Source organism: Festucalex cinctus, chromosome 9 (assembly GCF_051991245.1).
Source record: "Festucalex cinctus isolate MCC-2025b chromosome 9, RoL_Fcin_1.0, whole genome shotgun sequence".
Lineage (NCBI taxonomy): Eukaryota > Metazoa > Chordata > Actinopteri > Syngnathiformes > Syngnathidae > Festucalex > Festucalex cinctus.
This window is the reverse complement of record NC_135419.1, coordinates 18,493,964-18,516,629: the sequence shown is the minus strand read 5'-3', so window position 1 is coordinate 18,516,629 and position 22,666 is coordinate 18,493,964. Positions and strand designations below refer to the sequence as shown.

Sequence of the window (22,666 nt, the reverse complement as noted above, 5' to 3'; positions counted from 1 at the left end):
AGCAGGACCTCAGTCTGAGAGCTTGTTTCGAGAATTGGATCAAACGCTCTCACAAGATGTAGTTTGGCCATCACTTATTTCAATTACCTCATTGGTGTTGTCCTTTCATGTACAAATTGTTAACCTACTTCAGGGTTCCCAATTAGTTCATAATGACGGAACTTATGAATAGCTGGACCCATATGTTTCCTTTCGGTAGGTTAATAGAATTTCATGTACCGGTATATGGTATACTGTTCTGTGACATCCCCTCCTCCACCCGGGAAAAAAAAATAAGGGAAGACGGGAAAGAGAAGCGGAAACTGATCATAACTTTATCTTACGTCACTCAGTTTCGATTAATCAGAGCTATATCCTTGTTCCGCAAGCGCAGTTATTTCTCCTGGACAAGAAATCATTTTTCCCCGGACAATTCAACAAATATTCCATATATATTCATTCAGGCGTGAAGTTTGATGACTCCTACATAAAATGAGACGACGAATAGCATTTGTATTTTGGCTGCTTTTCTTTCTAGTTTCGCATTTCCGCTCGTGCTCGGCGTTCTATCTTCCGGGATTAGCCCCAGTTAATTTTTGCGAGGAAGGCGTGGGTGATCCCGATTGCCAGGTAAGAATCGATCAGTGTTTTTCTGTTTGTTTTTTGTTTGTTTTCAACCTCTTGGTCGCACTTTTTCACGTTGACGTTAATTTCAGTGACGCGCTCAGTCCTTTAAAGATAATAGACATATATATGACTATATATAACCCTTCGCACAATTGCGATGTAATTCTTTTGAAATTTTAGTTATTTTGGTTTCTATTTATTTTTTGTTTCTATTTTACTAACACGGAAGTAAGGCCCCTGGCTAAAACCCCCCCGCCCCTCCCCTTGCGTCTGTTGCGCCCCTTTCGTGACGTTGTTAAACTTTTTTTTTTTTTTTTTGTGGTTGAGTAATACAAAAACAGTTGAATCCACAGAAAAGTTGAGCAACTTGTTTTTCTTTCCTACAGACGGAGATACCGGTGTTTGTCAATCGCTTGGATTCCCAAAGGTCTTTGCTGCCTTATGAGTATGACGCGTAGGTGACCTATTTTCTGCACCTTTCTGAAGCGCACTGTCCAAAGGAGACTCTGCCCTAATCGTATGTGATACTTTGTTCCAGATTCGACTTTTGCAAGGATGCCAAGGAATGGAGGCCTTCGGAGAATCTCGGACAGGTGTTGTTTGGGGAGCGCATCGTATCCTCGCCATACAGGGTGCGTGTCACCAGAAAACCTAAGCCTGTGTCATTTTGGTGCTGATTTTAAATACCTGTTCATCTCCCGTGAGTCTAATCAAAATTGTGCTGCTGATTCAACATAAGGGCCTCTTCCTCTTTCTGTAGTTCACATTCAAAAAAGATGTCAAGTGTAAAGCGGTGTGCACCAAAATGTACAAGAAGCACAACCAAGAGGACACTACCCGATTGGATTTCTTAAAAATGGGAATGCAGCTCAACTATCAGCATCACTGGTTTGTTAAGTTGCAGTGAAAGTTCGCTTACTTTAGGCGAGAAAAAAAAAAAGTTTGGTATTTTGAGTTTCTTGTCATTATTTCAGGATCATCGACAATATGCCTGTCACGTGGTGCTATGACGTCGAAGACAAGCAGGTATACTGCAACCCCGGATTCCCCATTGGTTGCTTTGTGACTGCCGATGGCCGACCTAAAGATGCTTGTGTTATCAATGTAAGCTGTGACTACTCGTTCTGAAATTATGTTTTATTTGGTGTACAAACATGACACCCAGCCAAAAGCGTGTTGAAATTCTTTTAAATGTCTAATCTGAATCTTTTGAATGTTTTTTTTCCAGGCCAATTTCAACTGGAAGAATACATTTTACGTTTTCAACCACGTTGACATTAAGATCGTTTACCACAAAGGAGCCGCTGACGGGTGGACAGGAGCTCGGCTGGTTGGCGCCACGCTGGAGCCCAAGAGGTAAACACTGACTGCTGTTGCATCACTGGAACCTTCAAGTGTGAATGGGATGTATTCAGAGACAATTTGTTCAAATTTTAAATGAATTTTCCATAGGTGGGCATTCTGTCAATCCACTAATGGCGGACGCTCATTTTCTTGACTATTAACAATTGACGAGAAACTTAGAAAAACCGACGACTAACCATTGCTGGAAGTGTGGTTTTGGTCGGTTTTCCATTGTATGAAATGTTTTGCTTTTGCAATGTCATTGTTGTAAACTGTAATACAGGTAAGTAGACATATATTTTGACAAATTTAGACCCCCCCCTATAGTATCAAACACACAGATGAAAGGAACCCAAACTGCGAAGGCGCCATTCCAATGGGTGTGCCGAGCCGGTTCGATAATAACATGTCCATCGTTTACACCTACTCTGTCACATTTGAGGTAAATCTTAGTATTAATATGTATAATACGTGTATTATAAATGCTACATAATGAAACATTTGACCTCCTTTTACAGGAAAACGACAACATCAAGTGGGCTTCCAGGTGGGACTACGTCCTGGTCTCTGTGCCTCACACAAACATCCAGTGGTTGAGGTACGAGCACTTTTTGTCATCTTCATATTTGCACAACTGTTGTAACCGGTTGCAAACGCATATTCCGTGTATATCTTGGCCGTTAGCATTACGAACTCCTTAGTCATCGTGCTCTTCCTGTCCGGCATAATGGCCAAGATCATGCTTAGAACGCTGCACAAGGACATTGCCAGATACAACCACCAGGTGGACCAGGTACAAGCGTCATCAACACTCTGCATGTGCACCATCATTACAAAAAGGTTCAACAAAGAGTAGCGCATAAAATGGCTGACTCCTGAAGGCTTACATTAGCTCTTGAAATAAAGTTAAATGGCCACAACAGAGGAGCCGGCATTATCCGCCACGACCCTTGACACAAGGCTTGTAACGATAATGGAAATATTGTGATATTGCGATATTAAAATGGCAAAAATATATTGTCGTCGTCATGTCACGATTTTAAAAGCAGCACATCTGTTCAAGTAGAGTTGATTTCCATTTGTGTACTTCGAGCACCCTATGGTGGATATTTTTTTAAATTGTTTTAAAATATTTGATCTTTATTTTTTTTAGTGCAGTTTAATTTTCACAAGGCATGTTTTGGCCCTTCTATGTTTAAAATCCACGCTCATGGTCAGATGAAGACGAACGTAATATGCTTGTGAACAGAGTCAATGGGTGCTTGCATTACCAAGTGCCTCAATATATAATCATTTTTTTTCTATATAATATTTATCATATTTTTCTAATATTTTTCATTGCTGTAACGTACAATAGCACAATATTGTGGGTGGGTTTTTTAGTATGAGCTATTTTTTTTGCAATATTGTGACCTTTTTTTGTATCGCCGACCTCACCACAATATCGCGCTAATTATTGTATCGTGACCTTCACATCGTGATATCGTATCGTGATGTTTGGATATCATTACCTCTCTATCTAACACGTAGCTCGGCGAAGTGCAATTTTGACGCTGTGTGTGTCCTTTCATACAGCATCCATCAATCAGATCGTTAGGTGAGGGCATAAAAACAACACACACAAAAAAAACCACACACACACACATGCTCACAACACACCATAGAGAGAAAAATGCAAAGCTGCTACAGCTCTGATTCTACTTTGTTTACTATCAAAGCAAAGACTTTACATTTGAAATGGCCTTGAATTGGCTACTTCCTTGAAATGTAAAATCTAAAATCAACTCATCTCTCAAAGGTGAATTTCAGTGAATTCTACAGTATGAAATACATTTACAAGACCTGAATGTTTTGTCACATTTCACAGGAAAACTTGAAGCTTCCATCGACCAAGCAGGAATCCACTCCCGACAACAAGCAAACACTCCTGGTTCGTCAATCAGGTGTTTGGGTGAAACTGAAGTACAAGCATACATGAAAGAGGAATAGTAAATGTGGTGTGGTTATATTACTGTAAGGAGAAAAATTTCAGCAGAAATGGGTTTGCTCAGCTGACTCTTGCAAGGTGGAAATCCGCATGTAGTACTTGTTGTAGTACTACTAGTAGTAGTAGCTACTTGTAGTAGTTGAAATCAGGTCACTTGCTGTTACTACAGGTCACTTCCTGTTGAAATTGGGTCACTTCCTGTTGTTGTTGTTAGGCCACTTCTGGGTTACTTCCTGTTGAAACAGGTCACTTCCTGATGAAATTGAGTCATTCTTGTTGCTATTAGGCACTTCTGGGTCACTTCCTGTTGAAACTGGTCACTTTCTATTGATATCAGATAACTTCCGGGTATGTTCAACAGTGCGGGTCGCATTTTGTCAGAAAAAATTCGGTATATAATGAATAATAATAAACTTTTTTTTGTAGACGGTAATATGTCTAGGATAGTAATATGCCTGCTTTGCTCCACAGCAGTCGCATAACTAGAGATGTTCGTTACCACTTGTTTTTCCTCAGACCAATACTAGTATGAGGACTCAACTCTTGAGAAGACTAACATTTTCCCAAAAAAGCAATGACATCATTTGTAAGAAAAACCCATATCCCAATATGGCAGGGGTAGACAATTCCAGTCCTCCACGACCAAAGCCGTGCAGGTTCTAGAAGCCTCCCTCCTCCAACTCACCTGATTCCAATGAACAGGATCGTTATCAGGCTTCTGCAGAGCTTGCTGATGAGCTGATCATATTAATCAGGTGTGTTGCAGAAGGGAAAAATACAAAACCTGCAGCACCCCGAAGTTGAAATAAGGCCTGGTATCAGCCCAATACCGATACCTGGTATTGGTACTCTCCCATCTTTAGGTATAATTGTATAGTTATAGTTTCTGATGATTGGAGTCGTAGCACGCCAAATTTTCAGTGTTCACCTTTGGTCACTGGCAACAAACAAATAACGTTCGAGCCGCCAGGTACAACCTCACTGCATGGTGCCTACTTCAGCTTTTCATCACACGTGTGTGGAGTGCTCTGTTGATTTTTTTGTCTCATTTTGTTCATCTCACCTTTTACAGCAAGATGCGCCGAAGGAGTCGGGCTGGAAGCAGGTGCACGGCGACGTGTTCCGCCCACCCGGGCAAGGCCTGCTGCTCTCCATATTCCTCGGACAGGGAACGCAGATCTTCATCATGACTTTCATCACACTCGGTAAGATCACAACTAAACGTGTGCAATTTGTGGAGAAAATGCATGTGAATGCTGAAAGCTGAATGGTAATACTTGTGGAATGCTTTCAATTCAGTTCAATTTATTTCACTCTTTAAAGTAAAAGAAATGAAAGGTGACAGAAAGAAGTAAAACTTGTGTCTGCCCCTAATCAACACACAAAAAATAATCAACACAACATAAATGACTGCGAGTGGTCACGACGCTTTCAGTGTAACGATACTACAAAATAATTCAAATGCATGTCCTTGTGTCATATATATTTTTGGAGTAATTGCGCTTTTATACATTTTTTCAAAATACTAAATAGACGGAGAAGATTTTGTACTACAATCTCAATTGTTCCACAGACTGACACCTTGAGCTGAATTTTTTGATTTGTTCTGTATTTAGGTTTGGAAAGAAAATCTCTGTTCTTCTTAATTTATATTCACTTTCCCTTTTTATATATTGGATTTGTATATTGACTGGTAAAATATCATGATGGGCTTTATTATAATAAATTGGACAATAATCGGACAATGGTCAGTCTAGCGGGCTTGCGGGTAAGTTTGGTGCAGACCATTTTCAGATGTAAAAAAATGTAAACAGTTTTGGCTTGGAGTCATTGAAAGCTGAATTCTTGGAAAAATTGGGCATTAAAAAACCCAAAAACAAACAAAAGACGACTTCCTTGCTACTAAAGTGTTGCAAATGGCATCAAAACACTAGTTTTGCCGAAATTAACCTCCTCGGTTCACTTTAACTCTTTTACCGCCAAAAACGTTTAATAGCGATGAGTAAAATCACAATGTATACCGCAAAAAACGTTAAATAACGTCAACTAAATTATTATTATTTTTTTGTTAATCAATGGGTAATTTTTTAATCTAAGTGGAGCGCTGCCTGGTCAATGGGTTGTGGAATCAAAAACAGCCACTAACTATGGCCAGCAGGTGGCATCATTGTATCTTATTTCAATGGGCTGCCAGTGGATGAAATCACAATGAAACATGACAAATTTTACAAGAAGCTCGTTTTCTTCTTATTTTAAATGACTTATTTGACCAAATGGTGATTACGAGGAGTAAAAGCGTTAACATAGTTCATAGTCCAGTTTTGTAAACACAGCTGATAATGCAGCAGAATGAATCCATCATGGTGGACAGGTTATAGTTCACGTTAAAGGTGGGAAAAGTTTTTAAATGATTGAACTTGCTCTCATTTATATGGGTAATTTATTCAGCAGGGATGTGGTGTTTGTTTGTTTTTAATCTCATTAGATTGTGACTATGTTACACCATTACTTGTCAGTGACAGGTACAAGTAAGAGAATGTAATGATGGACTGTTGTTGTTCCTCCGCAGTGTTTGCCTGCCTTGGCTTTCTCTCCCCAGCCAACAGAGGCGCACTCATAACGTGCGCTGTGATCCTCTGGGTCCTGCTTGGCACCCCGGCTGGCTACGTGTCTGCACGCCTCTATAAAAGTAAGATGGCTGACAACTTGACAAGTGAATATGTGCGCCTTCTCAATATGATTTTTTTTTATTTGTTTTGTTTATTTCAGCTTTCGGAGGAGAGCAGTGGCAGACAAATGCCCTGTTGACGGCGCTGCTGTGCCCGGGGTTTGTTCCGCCCACCTAAAAATGGCTCCTTTGTGCTTCACTTCTTCCTGTGCTCACCTCCTCCTCTTTGTGCAGGATCGTGTTTGTCCGCTTCTGCCTGATGAATCTGATCCTCTGGGTGGAGGGGTCCTCGGCCGCCATCCCCTTCGAGACCCTGTTGACCATCCTGGCCATGTGGTTTGGAGTTTCTGTGCCACTCACTGTCATCGGTGCCTACTTTGGTTTCAACAAACCCGTACGTATCTGTCCTCATGGAAAATATAGTGCAAGATCTTAAGGTTAACATCAACTGTCAACGCTGGTTGACAACAAATTTTGCTGAAGAATATGATAGCATTCATTGTGTAGACAAAGTTGTCAAATAGAGGGTGACACGTTATAGCCGTTGGATTAACGTTGCATTATAATAATTAATTACTATAATTGATTATTATTTTTTTTTTAAACTGTTCACCGTGAATCCACCCCGTCTGTCCGATGTGTTTGTGCATGTTGCCCCTCGCTATCTGCAGATTTGTGTGTCACATGACAGTGTCAGATTAGCTCATTCACTGCCAGTCATTATAGAAATTTTTTACATTTCCAATACTCACGTCATATTCCATTCAATAATTATATATAAGCCGAATCTACCAAATAACAGAATAGACTCCCTACTTTTTGTCCCGTCCCGTTCTTTTATAATTGACAGCAGAAAAATGTAGGTTTGCCAAAATACAGCCATTTCTCCCATGGACTCTGAAACTGTGTTTATTTCCTATAAAATGGGGCAATGATGTCATCTACCGGTGGTTGGGCATCAGTAAAGTTGTTTCCAAGTTTGATATTTACAGTGGAGCATGCTCAGATTCGCCCCCATTTAGCACCGCTCTAAAAAATACAATTGACAAGTATACTTGTCAATGGCAGTGAATGAGTTAGCAGACGAGTTTACAAAATCATATAATTTTCATCTTGTTTTTGTTTCTGAACTAAAATGTCCATAGAGTTTAGTTCTGTTTTTATTAAGTGAAGTTCATCATTATTAAGTTTCATCTCATCTTCGTTAAAATGCATACTGATTTAATCCCAGTTATTTTTTATTAATGAGGGATTTAGTCTTGTCTAGTCTAATTTTAGACCGGTGAAAAATGTGTGATGACTAATTTATTTTTGTTTAGTTTTCGTTGCCAAAAAAAAAAAACACCAAAGAAAAAGCAAAACATGCAGGTTTTATTGAACATTTTAGCAATTTTTCTTGTAGTTCTGTTCCAATTCTGCCTTTTACAACCTTCATGCCATTCAGATGTAAAGTCCCCACTGTAAATCCATGATAGATTATCTTACATACTTGTTTATAAACTCCTTTTTTTGTTGTTGTTGTTCTTCTGTCACCCACACAGGCAATTGAGCAACCAGTGAGAACCAATCAAATCCCGCGTCAAATTCCCGAGCAGTCGTTCTTCACCAAGCCCATCCCGGGCATCGTCATGGGCGGCATCCTGCCCTTCGGCTGCATCTTCATCCAGCTCTTCTTCATCCTCAACAGCATTTGGTAAGCAGGCACGGCCGAACAAGCGTTCGACTTGTCGCGCTTGACGACCGACCGCCGTGTGACATGTTGTGGCACTCGTTAGGTACCACGAGATATACTACATGTTCGGCTTCCTGTTCCTGGTCTTCATCTTTTTGCTCATCACCTGCTCCGAGGCCACCATTCTGCTCTGCTACTTCCACTTGTGTGCTGAGGTACCTTTTAAAACCATGTACCACGCTGTCACACACGTTTTGGTCTTGAATTATTTGGAAAATGAGTTTTCATTGTTTACATGTGCGCTCGAAAAAGAGGATTGTTGAACCAAGTTAATCCAAAGTGAATATATTAAATTTAATATATTCACTTCTGATTAACATTAAACTTAATATCATGTGTTACCAATTGAAGCAATTTTATTACATTGATCAACAATTCAATTTGTAACTTTAAAGGGATACTTTACTTATTTAGCCATTTTTGTCAGTTAAACATTAATATTTTGCCTATAATAAATTTGATATTTTCATTATTTTTCACGTATAATTAGTACCTTTAAAAACACATTTTGCAACTTGCTGTTGACTGAAAATGACATCACAAGAGCTATGGTAACCAATCACAGCTCAGTTTGTGAATGTCACATGACCAAACCTAGAAAACACGTGAGCTGAATATATTAAATTTAATATATTCACTTTGGATTAACTTAACTCAATTGTTCAATTCAGTTTAATTCCAGTGTTACCAATTTAAGTGATTTTTTTTTTTTTTAAGTTGGTCAACAATTCTCTTTTTAATCTTAAATTGGTTCAACAATTCTCTTTCTTAAGTGTAAGTCAATAACCCTTTCAAAAGTTGAAAATTGGCAGTATATTCACCCGAATTTGCTTGTTTTTAAAAAATGTTTCGTGTTTTAAACCAAGTTATTTTTTTTTAAAAAGATGCATATCTATCATTTTACTTTTCTTTTTCTTTTCTTTTCTTTTTTTTTTTTAATATTATTTGCAAGAATTCAACTGTGATTGAATGACATTAGAAAAAAATGAGTCAACCTCTATTAGGGGGGAAAAAAACCTGTCAGAGTTGTAAACACGTGAACTGTGTGTGTAAAACAATATCTTAGCAAGTATTGTCATCCTTGCGTGTGTAGGACTACCACTGGTGGTGGCGCTCCTTCCTGACCAGCGGCTTCACTGCGGTCTATGTGCTCATATACGCCGTGCACTATTTCTTCTCCAAGCTGCAAATCATCGGCGCGGCCAGCACATTCCTCTACTTTGGATACACCATGATCATGGTCTTCATCTTCTTCCTTTTAACAGGTGGGATTCTAGCGACTTACCACACGTGAGGCTATTATTCTGATGTTATTAATCCAAGTGGAACTGTTTTCTCATGACACACCTGGTCCATCCTGATCTTAAAATTCAACACCAGGAGCTGAGCCTGATCTACCCTCCTTCCTCCAACACACCTGATTCAAATGTTCAGTTCATCAGAGCTCTACAGAAGCACTGATCATTGGAATCAGGTGTGTTGGTAGGAGGGATAGTGACCCTCAAGGGCCGGGGTTGCTCACACCTGTACTAGCATCACTATAGAAAGAAAGAAAAAAAAAAAAAAGTTCCAACTTTTGACATTATCTTAAGACGGAGCTGCAAGTCATGAAGGGAGGATGAGATTTCAAAATATTGTCAGCGGGGAATAATCCCAGCAAAACATGATCATATTCCCTCCTTGCTTCCACTTTGCAGCTCAATAATCCTAATCGTCGCCATTTTGTCATATTTTGATCTTTTTCATTTCATCCTCAATTTTCACCTCAACTTAATTCATGCTTAGATGGGGTTAAGTTGATGTTGCGTGGATATCTTTTTAGCTGTAAAGAACCAACAGTTTGTTAAATGATCCATATCATGCTATTTTAAGACCATACACAGTTAAACTGTATGATTACATTGGCAAAATGTGTTAAGAGTTAAAAGATTTGCTCTCAAGCCATTTTCAACCCTTCAAAGTGGTAAAAATAATGCGTAAGAATCACATGAGTAGTTGTTGAAGAAATTGTTTCCTTCTTCTCAGGAACAATCGGCTTCTTTGCTTGCTTCTGGTTTGTAAAAAAGATGTACAGCGTGGTGGAGGCAGACAAGAGGACGGAAGGGGTATTCTACGTGACGGCGACAGATTTGAAAGGAGCCGAAGTAGGACCGTCGGTTGCTACCGGCAAGGCCCCCTTCTCGTCCTTCTTTTTTCTTTTGTTTTTTTTTTGTTTTTTAAAGAGCTCAGAATTGTTCATTCGGTAGTCTTACCGATTCAACGTCTTATCATCATTGCTCTTTTTTTTTTTGTGTATGTGTGCGTGTGTTTGCGTGCGTGCGCGCAAATACGTATACATTTATACTCATTAATTCACCTAAAACCTTATAAATATCCCATTACCCTTCGCCTTAACCAGGTACTTCAAAGTCTTGCCAGAATCGTGAGGTTCAAATGGTCAGGAGACCAGAGAAAAGGTCAGAAAAAATAAAGAGAAAAGAAAGATAAATCAAAGTGAAATCCAGCACCGACCAAACGCTTCCTGCCTTCCCCATGGTTACAAAATCAAAGTCTTACGCCAACCCCAGAAGCCTCTAAATTCCAACAAATTAACGAGATCTCAAGAGACCAGAAGAAAAACTAAAGTCCCCAGCCCCCATCCCCGCCACGACCACCCCGCACCCCACCCAAACCCGCCACCCGCCACGACCCAGGCCCCGCCACCCCCCCAAAAAAAACAAGCCGCCACCCCCCCCCCCGCGAACCCCGCCCCCCGCGAGCCCCACCCCCGGAAACCGGCACCGGGCAGCAGCGCAGAGAGGGAAGACGTGCCCACCCCACCTCCAGCCGTGCGAAGGGAACACAGCGGCGGGAGGGGGGAAGCAGAGGAGGAAGCACCGGGGGAGAGGCGGAACACCAGAACACCGAGCCCGGTGGGAAGAGGCCCCGGTCGTTACGCCAGCGTACTAGTGACACTTAACCCTGATACTGAGTCCGCCAGCTCGCCGACTGGCGAGCTCTACCCTTACACCGTGAATGTGGCCCCACCCAGTGTATATACAAGTGTGTGCGTGTGGTGCATTAAAATTGGGAGCAGGTGAGTTGGAGCAGAGGGAAAAAATTTCCCCTACTCCCATACACCCGTATCCCCCCCAAAAAATTAATATGTATATGTGTGGTGCATTAAAAAAGGAAATGGAGGGACAAAGTGGTGGGGCAGGGACACAGATGGGGGGGACCACAGCGCTGCCAGGCACTGCAGTCCATCCCCCCTGATGGCTCCCCACCCCAACTCACCCCTCCCCTTGGACATGAAGTGCATTAAAATTGGAGGGGAGTTGAAGGGTGAAGACGGTGTTTCCACCCTTCCCCACCCCACCAAGAAATGTGTTGTGTGCCCTATGTGTATATTTACAAAGTGTATAGTGCAAAACTAGTGAAGTGAGTAAGAGGAGCGACCAGCGGGGCCTCACCCAACCCGGCAGGTGCAGGTGGCACGCCTGCCCCCCAGCTCCCCCCCACCCGCCCCCCACCCCACCCATCTGGCACCACGATAGGCGGACAGGGCCTGCGCAGCAGGGCTACTGGACAGCCCACCGGCCACCGGAGCCCGCCCGGGGCGCCAGGAGTTCTACAGGAGTGGGGCAGGCCTCAAACCCCCGGAGGGAGCCCCAGGCCCAGGGAGAGGAAGGGGGAGGGGGCGGGGGGCAGACAGGGAAGGGGGGAGGGGGAAGCGGAGAGGAGACGACAAGAAGGTGAAAGGGCGGCTGCAGGGCAGGAGGGGGGAGGGCGACAAGGGAAAAGGGACCGGGAGGCGAGGAGGGAGAGGCGATTGTGTGCATTCACCATTTATATCTTTAATAGCCGTTTATAAGATATTTTTCCCGATTCCGTTGAAGTTGATTTGCCAGAAATGTACCTGATTTATTATTATGTTCAAAATTATTATATCTCAACTGTTGTATTATAAACTCTGTCTTTTTAGATAACATGTTATCTAACTGTATTTTTATATTCTGTAGTTCCGTCCATATTTGATTATTTGGGTTTATTGCATATTCATCCGTTAGTTGTTTAATTTTATCTTCCAGGTATTTTTCAAATTTTTGATCCTGTTTCTTTTTATAAGTTGAATATGATATAATTTTCCCTCTAATTACCGCTTTTCCTGCTTCCCAGAGAAGAGATGGAGATATATTTGGAGAGTCATTTATTTCCAAAAAGTCTGCCCATTCCCTTCTAATAATTTGATCAAACTCTACGTCTTTCAGTAATGAGATGTTAAAACGCCATATCGGGGGTAGTTTAAAGGTAGAGTCAATTTGTAGAGTGAGGGAGACTGGTGCATGATCACTTATAATTATAGAATGTATTTTTATAGCAGTTTTATCAACAATAGAATTATTTGTAAGGAAAAAATCAATTCTTGAGAATGATCGGTGCACAGCAGAGAAGAAAGTAAATTCCTTCTTAGTTGGGTTTTGAAGTCTCCAGCCATCGCTGAGGCCAAAATCCTCCATATATTCATCTATTACTTTAGCGGATCGTAATCGCCTTGTATATATCGTATTATTAGAACGATCTATTAACGGGTTTAAGACCGTGTTAAAATCACCTCCAATAATAATAGTAGAATTTGTTGCTAAATCGAGTAACCGAGAGAAAAATTCATGGAAAAAATCCGGGTCATCATTATTTGGGGCATATAAATTACCAATTGTATATACTTTATTAAATATAGTTACCTGGATAATAATATATCGGTCCTCTAAATCTGTTACTATATTATTTAGAGTAAAGAATAAATTCTTATGTATAAGTATAGAGACACCTCCTTGTCTACTATTATAGGAGGCAGAGTAAACTTGACAAATTTTTTTATCTATAAATAATTTTTCTTCTGATTTTTGTAAGTGGGTTTCTTGTAGGAGACAAATATCTGCCTTAAATTTTGAGAGATGGTCTAAAATTTTTATTCTTTTTGCCTGGGAGCGAGCGCCACACACATTCCAGGAGACCAGAACTAATTTCTGCATACAAGCAATATAGACTCAGTCTTATGTATACATCTATATGAGCTGCTTATTAATGTTAACATATTGTAGGATAGCAAAAGAGTAATTAGGCAATTTATATAAAGAGAGAGATAACAAGTAGATAAGTATAATAGTGAAGAAACGAGGGGGGAAGTGAGTGTGAAGGAAATCTGTGGGGGATTCAACATAACAATACACCAGTAAATAGTGACCTAAGCGAGATTATTATTTTTATTATTATTATTTATTTTTATTTTTTAAGAATATATTTTTATATTATTATTATTATTATTATTATTATTATTATATAGCCTATACATTATATAAATTCATATTCTCAGTTTCATAACCCATTATCCATACATATACATACACATATACATATATATACATATATACGCATATACATACACATACATATACATACGTCAAATAATCACACAATACTCGGCTCTACCAATTATCAGTTAGAACAGCCAAGGGGTCGAGGTTGGGTTTCGGAATTGCTGGCTGTCGATATATAATTTATCAACGACCATCGAAGTCCGTTTACCCTCCTGTCTATTTTGTTTCATTATAGGAAACAGTACTTTTCGCCGCTCGTTTATCTCTCTTGGGAATTGATCATTCATCCCGAAAGATGTCCCTTTGAGCTCCCGTCCTTTACTTTTTACCAATTCTTTATGTTTAAAATCTTCGAACTTAGCAATAATAGGACGGGGCTTATTGCCCTTACGAGCTCCGAGCAGGTGTACACGGTGAAAAGAGATATTATTTACCGTCTCCTGAGGGATCTTTAGCGATAATGTCATAATTTTTTTTATCTCGCTCTCTGGATTATCTGGGGTATTTTCGGATATACCTGAAAATATTAGATTTTCCCGCATACTACGGGATTGAACATCTAAGACCGTTTCCTTTAGCATTTTATTCTCCTTTTTAATCGTCTCCAACAGCGACGACAGCTACGAGAGAGGAGCGTAGCTCGGAATTATCTCGTTGGAGATCGCTTACCTGTTGGCTAACGAATTCCAAACTTGGCTTTAATTCTTTGACGTCCTCGCGGATAAGACAGAGGACGTCAAGTTTTTTATTTATGGAATCCAGCATACTCACCGATACGTCAGCGGTTACTAAATCATCCGTATCTGTTGACGAGTCATCTCGTCCTTCTATAGTTTTTCTTTGGAGCGTTCACTCGTGACTTCTAACATTCAGAACGGCGCCGTTACAAAATAACAGGGGACCTCGTTGTCATTGTGGAAGTTTTGTTTCTGTGGGATTTAAAAAGAAAAAATAAATAAATAAATGAAACTCTTGATTTGTGAAGAAAATGCAAACATCTTTGATTTTATGTTCATTGCTTGCTAAATTTTTGGGTCTTAAATTTACATTTCCTTGAAATCAAAGGCGAGAGCGACCGGTGTCATAGATTTCGGCCACTCGAGCGGCAGCAGCATGCTCCAAAAATGGAGGATCGTTTTCATTTAAATCATTCAAATGAGAAGCGTCTGACAATTCACTGATTAACTGCTTTTGCGTCCGACACTGTTTGCTTCACTGGGGAGGAGAATGAAATCATTTGCAAATATATACAATTACTACCAACGTCACAGTTTGTATCAGCCTGTTTGATTGTATACACAAACATGGATGCATTATGTATTTTCTTGTCTGTTTTGAAATGCAAATATTATTGTCCCTCACTCAAATGTTGAATTGATACTTATGCAATTTCTAATTTCACCTTTCTTTTTACCGTTCAGTTTTAATGAAGCCCCAAGTGCCAAATTGTTGAACATCTGCACAAATGTAAATTATGCACTAGTGCTACACAATATATCGAAAAAAAATATTGATATTGTGATATTGGCCTATGCAATATGCATATCTGTTTGACATCTATTAAACATGACAGAAAAGGAGAAAAGACACTCAGTTCGAGGAGAGGAACTGACTGATACAATTCACTACTGCACTCTGAAAAAAAATCCTCTCCTCAACCTCTCTTTTTATTTGGTTTCCACGCCCCTAGTTCCATAGGTGTTCCAACCCTAATAATGCAAACCTAGTTGGAACAGTGTACTTAAGGAAAATGTGCACTGCCATCCAATTGTTGAACATTTTCGAGAGGTCATTACAATTAAGAATACATTGAATTTGATTATTTAACCGCATGAAAAAAAAATGTAATTCTTTCATTAGATAATAAAAATATCATTTATTTTGGTACATGTTAAATATCACAATAATATCGCTATATTCAGCAACTATATCGCATATCATATGTTTTTCCAATATTGTGCAGCCCTATTATGTGCACTCTTAACAGTTGGGTCAAAAATAACCCAACTATGGGTCAAAAATGGACCGATCCTCTACTTGGGTCAATTTGACCCAAGTTTGAGTCAAAAAATTGGTCTTTTATGTGTAAAACAACTCATAAATATTGTTCTGAGCCTTTCCTTGGATCAAAAAATTGGGTTATTTTGTATAAAAGCACCCAGAAATTTGGGTCAAACTGACCCATCAGGTGGATCGGTCCTTTTTGATTCATAAATTGGGTTACTTTCGACCCAACTGTTTTTAGAATGTCTATTACAAACATTTGCAGATCGTTACTGTATTGAGGTTTTTGGTTTTTTTGTGTTTTTTTTTTTTTTTTTTTTTTTTTTAATAAGCAGGACCACGGTCTGAGCCCCCCTATTGACTATTTGACTTAATGTTGGATTCATTTTTGTGCTTTCTTTCTGAGAATAATCTGCATATACATTAAAAAGAAACAAAGCCAAAGAAAATTTTTAATTTAGATGTTTGTTTTTAATGTTTTTGTATATAAAAGCACATGTAACACTTAACCTTGAATATAATCCACATTTTCTGGTGATACTTGAAGTAATACAAAATTGAAAAAAAAATGGTTTGAAGTCACATAAAAAAAAAAAAATAGCAACAGCACTTAATGTTATCTGTCAATTAAAGAGGCATACAATGAAATAATCCTGAATGAGCATCATCAGTTGTCGCGAAACACAGAGTAACGTAACATACCTCAACTTTTACAATTACTTGGTCCTTTTACAGCATTAAGAATAAGGTTGTGGTTGCAAATACTGTTATGAATTATTCAGCCAGTAAAAGTGCAACAGTCCCTTGTCAGGTTGAGAGGTGACAGCGAACTTCAACTTCAGATTTTGTGCCAGATGTCAGTTGAACATGAAAAGCAATCAACTATTGTAAAAAAGGCCAGCAAACATGCATTGGCCTGAATCCTTCAACCCTTCAGAAATCTTGCAATAACACAGAGAAGTAATCCCATTATTTCTTTCAAATGTCACATTTGTGACTAAATTGGCACTGAAACCTTTATTGTACTGTCCCTTTTGTAGATTGACAGGTGCAATCAATCACCCTCTATGTTGGGAAAAAAATTGCTTTGGAAACATGTTAGTTTTGCAGTGAAGTGAAAATCTTGACTCCGGTGAAGCAGATTCATTCCAAACACGAGCACTAGTACAGACATTGCTGTATCCAAAACACACCCTGAGTCAACTGGCTGGAGGCGAAATTTGCTCCCGCTAAAATATTAACCACGACAGATCGACGAGCAAGATGGCCTCCAGATTTCAAATGTCCAATATCATTCAGCAAACATTTACATTTGAGCAGCGCCACAATCGATCTAAAGCAGCGTTACAGTTAATTTATTAAAGTAACTTTAATCATGAATCAAGCTTCAGGTCCATTCCTTATTGGATGTTGTTCCATTTTAGCCTACATCACAATCTGACTGCATACAGGAGAACATACAAAAACAATTTGTCGTCATAATTATTGAACAGGGTTAAATTCTTGATCTCCGAGCAGATCGCAAATGATGCGTACCACATAAGAAACTTTCAGAGAATCTGCTAATGTTCTTCCACATGAACTTTCTGGTGAAATTTCGGAATGCACCTAAAAATGCACAAAACCTTCACAGATGAACTGAATTGTATCTTTAAACTAACTGAGCCGAATCAACACATTTCCAAGGATGTCAACTTCGATGCCTCTCTGTGATCCTTCCAGTATAAGTTCAGCAGCCACTTTGCTCTGAAAAACATACTGTTTGAAGCCCCACAAGCTGGACGTGTGCTTTCAAAGGTTTAAAAAAGGTTGAATGTTTGATTCACCTGCAAAATGACTCAGCAATCCCCCCTTTCCATTGTGATACATATATAGGCCTACCCTATTTAAATACATCCTAGAAATATGTATTAATAGCATTTACAGCACTTAATTTTTTAAAGGCCTTTAAACACACTTTAAAAATAATACACATTTTAAAACATAAAATACATTTTGAAAGAGCAAGAGCAAATAACACAAAAATATTGCACAGTGTAGCCTGTGTTTACAGTAAACAACGTAAAAAAAACTTCTCAAAATATACATCAATAATCATGCCCAACGGTGTGTATTTGAAAATGAATGTTGAGCAGTTGCTTTCTGTAGGCGTAAAAAGCAGGATTTCAGTATATATGACATTCAATTACTTTCAACAAAAAAACTAGGCTGTGCTGAAATACTTCCTGTTTTGTTCTTCTTTCTAATTTATACAGTCTCAAACTAGATGATTTTGGCGAACATGTAGTGGCTGATCATGGAATTATACCAAATGTCAACATAAGTCAGCCCAACATTGAGTTATTAACTCATTCAGTGGCAGCCATTTTCACTGATGCAACCCCCTTCGCTCCCGGCTCTTTTACTGGATTTGGACTGATATTGCCAGGCCCACAGAATATTGTGTTAAATTGCTACAAAAACGCGGAACCTAGCAAAAGAAACATGAGATTCTCTTCTTTCATCAGGAAAAAAGAAGTATATTTCTGTCTGTTTGCGTTTGGTAGCAATTAGTATTAGAATATAGCTAAGTTTCATCATTATTCACGAATGTGTTTAAAACAGTGGGGAAAACAGCTTGTTTTCATCATGGCCCTGGTTGATCTCTTATACTCTGCTGCCACCTGCTGTTCGTTTTTGGAATAACTACCATTGCTTTAACTGTTCTCTTCAGTTCAGAGGCTGCATCAAGAGGCTGCATCAAAGCCTTCTGTATACACTAGCATAAAAAAACACACGTAAATATGTCTTTACCACACTTAAAACATTTAAAATAGAACGTATTTATACATTTTTGAGAGCAAATTAGTTAACTGCACAAAAAATAGCAGGACGGCGAAGTGGAAATCAGATAGAGGTGTGCTTACTGAGATCCGTTTTAGGTTCAGCCTAAAAATTCACCTGAAAGCCAAATATCCGTAAGTTTTTGTGAGTTCAATCCACCATTTGCTCTCTATGTACTCTGCTTGCCGTGGACGGCGGGCTCCTGGTCGGAACCGATGCTGGTCGTGGTGGTCTCCTTGCGGCTATCCTTTGACCTCCTCTCAAAGGTGGGCGAGGACGACGTGGTGCACTCCTCCCACGTCTGCAGTGGAAAGACCCTGGCGGCCAGGCTGGGCAGATGAGGGTTGGCCCCGGCGCGGACCTCCCCCGCCGCGGCCAGGCAGGTCTCGGCGGCCGAGCTCCGCCCCTGCTTACAGAACATCCCGCAGAGCAAGGCGAGGAATTCCTTGCGCACGCTGCGGTGCATGTACCCGTATATGTACGGATGCAGGCAGCACTGCAGGAAGAAGAGAACCAAGGCCAGAGAGGACAGCCAGGCGGGTACGTCCGCCCTGGCGCTCATGGAGATGCTGTTCAGTACGCTGTACGGTCCCATGCTGAGGACGTAAGATGCCATGATCACAAATACGACACGGGCGGCCTTGCAGTGGTAGTGGAAGCGTCGGTGCCTGACGCGACTGGGGTACCCCTTTCCCGAAGCGGGGCCGTCCGGCGAACTGGCCTGCCGGGGCGGCGAGCTCATCTGTCCCGGAAAGTCCTGAGGACGGGGCTGGGAGTAGGATCGCGTCTGGACGGGGTGCACCAGGGCGTTCTGCCTCCGCGCCGCCCGGAATACCATCCAGTAGCACCCGAGCATGACCAGAACCGGCAGCCAGAAGGAGAAGGTGGCGACTACCAGCGAGTAGGACAAACTGTAGGACCACACCACCGAGCACATCTTGTGACGGCGGTTGAAGTCGATGGCGCCCCAGCCGTACAGCGGCGGCGTACTCTGCAGGAAGCCCAGCACCCAGGTGCAGATGATCAGGTTGGTGCCCAAGTGCGGTGTCATGCGGGTTGGGTAGGACAAAGGGTGGATGATGGCCATGTAGCGGTCCACGGAGACAACCATGATGGTGTTGACGCCGGCAAACGCGAAGAGATGCATGAGCACCACCAAGGCCTGGCACAGTCGGGCGTCCAAGGGCCAAACGCCTGGCACTGTGGCTGCGATGGCGAACGGCATGACCAAGACGGTCTGTAGAAGGTCGGCCAACAGCAGGTTGAGGACGAAGCGGTTGGCCACGTGCAGGAGTTGAGGTTTCCTTTGGAAAACCAGCAACACCACCACGTTCCCGAACAAGGACACGCACACGATCACGGATATGAGCGCGATCTTGAGGACACTGTTGGCCGCCGAGCCCCACGCCGGATCACGACCGGGAAAGTCGGAAGCCAAATCCCAGGGGGCGTCTGTTACATTGGGGCCAAAGGCGGGCGCCTGAGAGCTCGGCATCGTTGCCTGCCGCGTTCCTGTCAGGCCCAGCTACTTCATCGTGAATATCGACGAGACATTTCGGTTCCAGACAACCGCAGGTTTTCGGAATCGATGGAACCGTTTTGGCTTCTCAGTTAGCATGTTCAGCTCTTGACAGGCACTTCCTCTCACTCTGCAAAAACATGTCACGTTACCAAAGACCTGAAGGTGTCATTTGGCCACTGTTTTGATTTTCAAACAAACGGTTGTTCGCTTACAAACTTTTGCTCCCGTACAGACCATGCAAACTGTCGCGGAAATGTTGACATGCGATTGCGCCAATTACACAACCACGACGATAACAGGCGATTCTTGCAGTGTTGATGCTTATAACCACGTGACTGTAAAACGAGCATACATTCAAATGAAGGCTTTGGACAAGTCACATCGCCATCTACTGGCCTGACATGCATATTTCAGCATTTTCACGTTTGTGGGGACAGCTTTGTCAACACTGTGGTTGCCATGTAAACAAAAATAGCACTTAGGCGTGATTTGGGTCTCGTCGTCCGGTATTCTTGTGACTGACAGACGAGCAATCTTGGATGATCTCACTTCTCCCTTTCAAAGTAAACAAAGAACCAAATTTGGCCTCTTCATAAGAAGTATAAAACTGATGTTTGAACGTTGGTTCATATACAGCAAGTGGATATGAGAATAATCCATGGTGAAGCGTCACGATGAGGAGGTCCAGGTGCAAATCTTCTTGTAGCAAATGTTCTCTTTCTCACCCAAAGACAACAGGAGCCAGCGGTATTAAAAAAAAAAAAAAAAAAAGTTTGAATTCAACACTCTAGATCCATAGGATGTAAAAATAGCCCATCCTGATGCAAAGGCCTTCTCGTAGTTCACGTACAACACCAAAAATGTAAAAGTTAACCAATTAAAACATTTCAACTCGTTTTTTTTTTTTATCCATGTATGAAGCTACATGTTTTGACTTACTCATCCTTAAAACTGCACTTATGTGTCTGGTCGTTACTCCTGTGATTGACAGGGTGATCCCGCCTCTTTCTCACCCAAAACCAGCAGGAACCAGTCGTGTACATGATCAGTTCAGCAATGTACATCCATTTCATCCATGTTGCAGCATCCAGATGTAAAAAGGGCCTCCATGTATCTCACATCTGCAGCAGCACGCAAGCAACCGTCCACAATGGACGCTCCAGCACACACACAGGAGCGAACATAAGTGGGTGTGCAAACAAAAAACAAAAAAAAAACAGAAAGGAACGTCTTTATCCGCTCAAAAATGACGGTGGAGCAGTCGGTACGAGCGAGGTGGCTCGGTTCTCGTCATTCCGCCCCCCCATCCCGAGCTCCTCTCGCAACCTCCCCCGCCTCCATTTCGGGGCTCCGGTCGATGGCAGCGAGCAGATGCCGCGCGTCTTCACCGCCGCGGGGGGTCTGTCATCCAGACGAGCACATCCTTCCTCGTTCGGATTTCACGCCTCATCAAATATTTAAAGATGGGATCCGCTTTGCCGACTTAACCGTCCGCTCGTGTCGCGCCGAGGTGTCACACATCCACGAGCCTCGAGGACACCTGCATGATGCGAGGACCGGCTGGAAATTTGTCACCAGCCCCCTCCCCCGTCATCCAACACCCCAACCCACCACCTCTTTTTTTTGTGTGTGCTAGCACGCTTTCCACCATGTCTACCACTTCGACATTGCACATACGTCATCTTCCTTTTTTGAATGGTTTCATTTGTTCTCCTCATTGTGCCACAAAAACGTAATCTTTAGGGATTATTCAACTGCAAATTTTCAATAATACACATAGAGAATCATTTAGTAAATTATGGCTGTCCTGAGACAAAAAGTAAATGTCGTAAAAGTGATTCCTTTGTATTATTTAAAATATAAAATAGCACCCCCTAATGGTTTTTTCCCCACTTCTGTCCAGCCTCCTTGCAAATTCCATATCAAATGCAAAGCAGACGAAACTTGATTAAATTAGCTTTATTTAGGGTCTTTCTTGACATTATTCTAGAAGTAGAGAAGACCGAAGGTAAGTCCTCTCTTTTATTTTTCAAACCTTTTTATTGTTTTCACCCGTTTCTCATATAACCAGGAAAAACAAAATCGTCTACAGTGTTCCCTCGTTTTCCGCTGGGGTTAGGTTCCAAAAAGTACTCGCAATAAATGAAATCCGCGAAGTAGTTAGCTTTATGTTTTACAACTCTTAGAAATGTTTTAAGGCTCTAAAATCCCCGACCACACAATTTATACACTTTTCTCATTGAGGCATTTACATGTTCTCACATTTCTCTCTTGTTCAAACATTGACAATGTTCAAACCTTCATAAATTGTATAAAATGGGTATATTACTGTAAAAAAATATGCGATACAGCGAGACCGCGAAAAGTGAACCGCGTTATAGCGAGGGAAGACTGTATTGCTAATTTTATTTCATATTTCATATAGCAGCTAACACAGCTCGCATGTACTTTTAAGCCAACATCAGGCTTGATTTGCAACCTTAGAGTAACACTCAAATAAAATTAGACTTCAAATGAAATTCAACTTTATTTGATTCAAAATGATTCTTTTATAGCAACATGTGAATTAGACCCACACTGTGATTAGGTGCTTGAATATTTCTAACTTGGCAAATAAAAT

The 22,666-nt window shown here is 41.0% G+C and overlaps 2 protein-coding genes across 2 annotated transcripts; one reads left to right on the top strand and one right to left on the bottom strand.

The window, feature by feature from the left end:
• The first annotated feature begins 38 nt into the window (after positions 1 to 38).
• LOC144025878 (transmembrane 9 superfamily member 2-like) lies at positions 39 to 16,150 on the top strand. Its single transcript, XM_077532262.1, has 18 exons — positions 39 to 609; positions 993 to 1,060; positions 1,145 to 1,238; positions 1,367 to 1,494; positions 1,581 to 1,710; positions 1,835 to 1,962; positions 2,278 to 2,392; positions 2,469 to 2,548; positions 2,635 to 2,743; positions 3,818 to 3,880; positions 5,010 to 5,142; positions 6,507 to 6,626; positions 6,707 to 6,764; positions 6,840 to 6,999; positions 8,147 to 8,298; positions 8,381 to 8,492; positions 9,431 to 9,602; positions 10,363 to 16,150. The coding sequence occupies exons 1-18, from the start codon at positions 472 to 474 to the stop codon at positions 10,581 to 10,583; spliced, it is 2,181 nt and encodes a 726-aa protein (XP_077388388.1). The 5' UTR covers positions 39 to 471; the 3' UTR covers positions 10,584 to 16,150.
• On the bottom strand, positions 16,148 to 21,070 carry gpr101 (G protein-coupled receptor 101). The gene has a single exon (XM_077532266.1). The coding sequence runs from the start codon at positions 20,017 to 20,019 to the stop codon at positions 18,694 to 18,696; it is 1,326 nt and encodes a 441-aa protein (XP_077388392.1). The 5' UTR covers positions 20,020 to 21,070; the 3' UTR covers positions 16,148 to 18,693.
• Between the last annotated feature and the right edge of the window lie 1,596 nt (positions 21,071 to 22,666).

What these genes read in the sequence shown, in the direction of transcription:
- LOC144025878 (XM_077532262.1), top strand. Translation starts at nt 472, where the DNA reads ATGAGACGACGAATAGCATTTGTATTTTGGCTGCTTTTCTTTCTAGTT. An exon ending in CATGACTTTCATCACACTCG is followed by an intron (nt 5,143 to 6,506) that starts GTAAGATCACAA and finishes GTTCCTCCGCAG; the next exon opens with TGTTTGCCTGCCTTGGCTTT. An exon ending in ACTTTGGTTTCAACAAACCC is followed by an intron (nt 7,000 to 8,146) that starts GTACGTATCTGT and finishes TCACCCACACAG; the next exon opens with GCAATTGAGCAACCAGTGAG.
- gpr101 (XM_077532266.1), bottom strand. Translation starts at nt 20,019, where the DNA reads ATGCCGAGCTCTCAGGCGCCCGCCTTTGGCCCCAATGTAACAGACGCC.